Consider the following 1,258-nt stretch of genomic DNA (forward strand, 5'->3'; position numbering starts at 1 on the left):
CTAAGCACGTTAAGCCAATCTAAAATGGTGTTTCCTAGTATGACACGCTGTTTTCGATCTTTTAAATAGTTAATTATCCAATTGAGCATCTTATTTGCTATTCTGTATGCTATTAATTTTTTTTAAACAAAGTTGTGTCTGTGGTACTCGATTGAATGCTTTGCTAAAGTGTTTCATTATTATATCAAATGGTATGCCATTCTCGGTAGCTTTTGTAATTACATCAAACGATTCAAGCAAGTTTGTTGTGCATGATTTTTCCTTAACAAAGCTGTGTTGATCCTTTGATATTAAATTATTTATTGAAAGATGTTCTACTATTTTGTCCTTTATGATGCTCTCCATTACTCTACAGATCACTGATGTTATGGAAATGGGCCTGTAGTTTAAAACATCCGAATGACTACCATTCTTGTTAATTGGTGTAACATTAGCTAGTCTCCATAATTCCGGTATTTTACTGGTATTAAACGATAATTTAAATAAGAATAGAATTGCAGCGTTACTTGGTTTATGTTAAATCTCTTAGTTTTTTTTAAACCACTTCCAATTTGAAAATATTTTTAGTATTATCATCACATTTGAAGTTAGTTTGTATCGTAAATTCTGGAAGTTCGTCTAAATTTTCTTTGATAAAAGACTCCTGAAATTTTAGATTAAGCATTCAGCAATTATTTTTTTATTATTAATTAAATTGCCTTCTTGATCCAAAAGCGTTTTGATACCAATTTTGATGTTTTTTGTTTTTTGTTGATGTAAGAATAAATCATTTTTGGATTCGATTTTGTGTTTGCGGCTAATTTTTTTTCATACTCAAATACTGCTCGTTTCACTTCCATTGCTACTTTTTTTTTTTATTTCCAGGTATTTAAGTTTCAGATCATGTTTGAAACCACTTACTTTTAATTTGAACCAGAGTTTTTTTTTGTTTTTGGTTAGCTTTCTTTGTTAAACCAATATGGCTGTTTCTGTATGAAATTAAAGTTCTGTTTTTTTATGAAGTTTTCACATCCATTGTTCTATATTTCGATGAAGTTTTTTTTATTTGTTTCAATACCAAGATCATTGTTGAGTTTATTTTGCCAGTTGACATTTTTGAAAAATGATTTTAGATCTTCGTAATTGCATCTTTTGTAGACAAATTTTTTAGTTGAGTATCTTTTTGTGGTGCTTTTGTTTGTCAAATTTGAGTTAAATGTTAACGATAGGTGTGCTTTATTGATATGACCTAAAGGAGCTCCTGTTTTCAACTCGCTGA

At 29.1% G+C, this 1,258-nt stretch overlaps 1 protein-coding gene across 1 annotated transcript in view; it reads right to left on the minus strand.

Annotated features, from left to right (window-relative positions):
* LOC136079128 (uncharacterized) overlaps positions 1-89 on the minus strand; it is a 3,597-nt gene extending 3,508 nt beyond the window's left edge. The window contains exon 1 of the mRNA XM_065794844.1: positions 1-89. This exon is cut by the window's left edge and continues 265 nt beyond it. Coding sequence (XP_065650916.1) covers positions 1-89 — 89 coding nt within the window.
* Positions 90-1,258: the final 1,169 nt, after the last annotated feature.

This window comes from Hydra vulgaris, chromosome 04 (genome assembly GCF_038396675.1).
Source record: "Hydra vulgaris chromosome 04, alternate assembly HydraT2T_AEP".
In the NCBI taxonomy this organism is placed as follows: domain Eukaryota; kingdom Metazoa; phylum Cnidaria; class Hydrozoa; order Anthoathecata; family Hydridae; genus Hydra; species Hydra vulgaris.